The sequence below is a fragment of the Tupaia chinensis genome, unplaced genomic scaffold, assembly GCF_000334495.1.
Source record: "Tupaia chinensis unplaced genomic scaffold, TupChi_1.0 Scaffold000231_2, whole genome shotgun sequence".
NCBI classification, from domain to species: Eukaryota; Metazoa; Chordata; class Mammalia; order Scandentia; family Tupaiidae; genus Tupaia; species Tupaia belangeri.
Genome location: NW_006159707.1, coordinates 2,916,674 through 2,917,482, shown reverse-complemented (window position 1 = coordinate 2,917,482; position 809 = coordinate 2,916,674). Strand labels below are relative to the sequence as shown.

At 45.4% G+C, this 809-nt stretch overlaps 1 protein-coding gene across 1 annotated transcript in view; it reads left to right on the top strand.

Annotated features, from left to right (window-relative positions):
- Nucleotides 1–809, top strand: part of UBFD1 (ubiquitin family domain containing 1) — a gene marked incomplete at its 5' end in the record, with an annotated part of 18,431 nt that continues 17,622 nt past the window's right edge. The window contains 1 exon segment of the mRNA XM_014587739.2: nt 1–164. Within this exon segment, the coding sequence (XP_014443225.1) occupies nt 1–164 (164 nt within the window).

The following is an 809-nucleotide window of genomic DNA, read 5'->3' as shown; positions in this document are numbered from 1 at the left end:
CCCCGCGGCCCAGGCCTCGGTCAGCAACGGCGAGGACGCGGGCGGCGGCGCGGGCCAGGAGCTAGTGGACCTAAAGATCATCTGGAACAAGACCAAGCACGACGTGAAGTTCCCCCTGGACAGCACAGGCTCCGAGCTCAAACAGAAGATTCACTCGATAACAGGTAATTGCCGCGGCGCTGACAACCAGCCTTCCCCATCCGCCTGCTGGGTACCATGCTGACTGCTTTCCTTAGGTCAGCGTCTTCAGTCTTAACAGCAGCTCTCTGAAGTCAGTACTTGAACGCTCTTGATTATTCAGATAGAGAAAGTGAGATCCCAAATCATAGAGCTGGTTGTGGCTGAGCTGGGATTCCAAGCTTCTACGTGCCATTCCTTTAACAGCGCTCATGAGAATCACATAAGGCATTTATTAAATCCACAGTTCCTGGGCCCTTCCTCTAGAGATTCGGATTCAGTAGGCCTCCGATGTGACCAGCACTTCATTTTTAGCAAGTATATTAGATAAGTCTCATAGGGAAATTTAGAAAGCACGGCTGTTGCCTATCAGCTTGGCCCTGATTTTTTTTTTGATTAATTTTATGTTAATATTATATTTCATAATTTTATGTTAATATTATATTTCAAGCTAAAGTGTATTTCAGGGTGCTTTGCTGTTGTAAATGACTTCTTGTTTAAGTTTTTCCATGTAGCCTGTAGGTTCCATGAGAACTGGAACTTTGTTCTTACTGGCTTCTGTATCACTGGTGCTTGTGGATTCACACTTAATATTTGCATGATTCGGTGATTGAGGAACAATATGGAAAGAG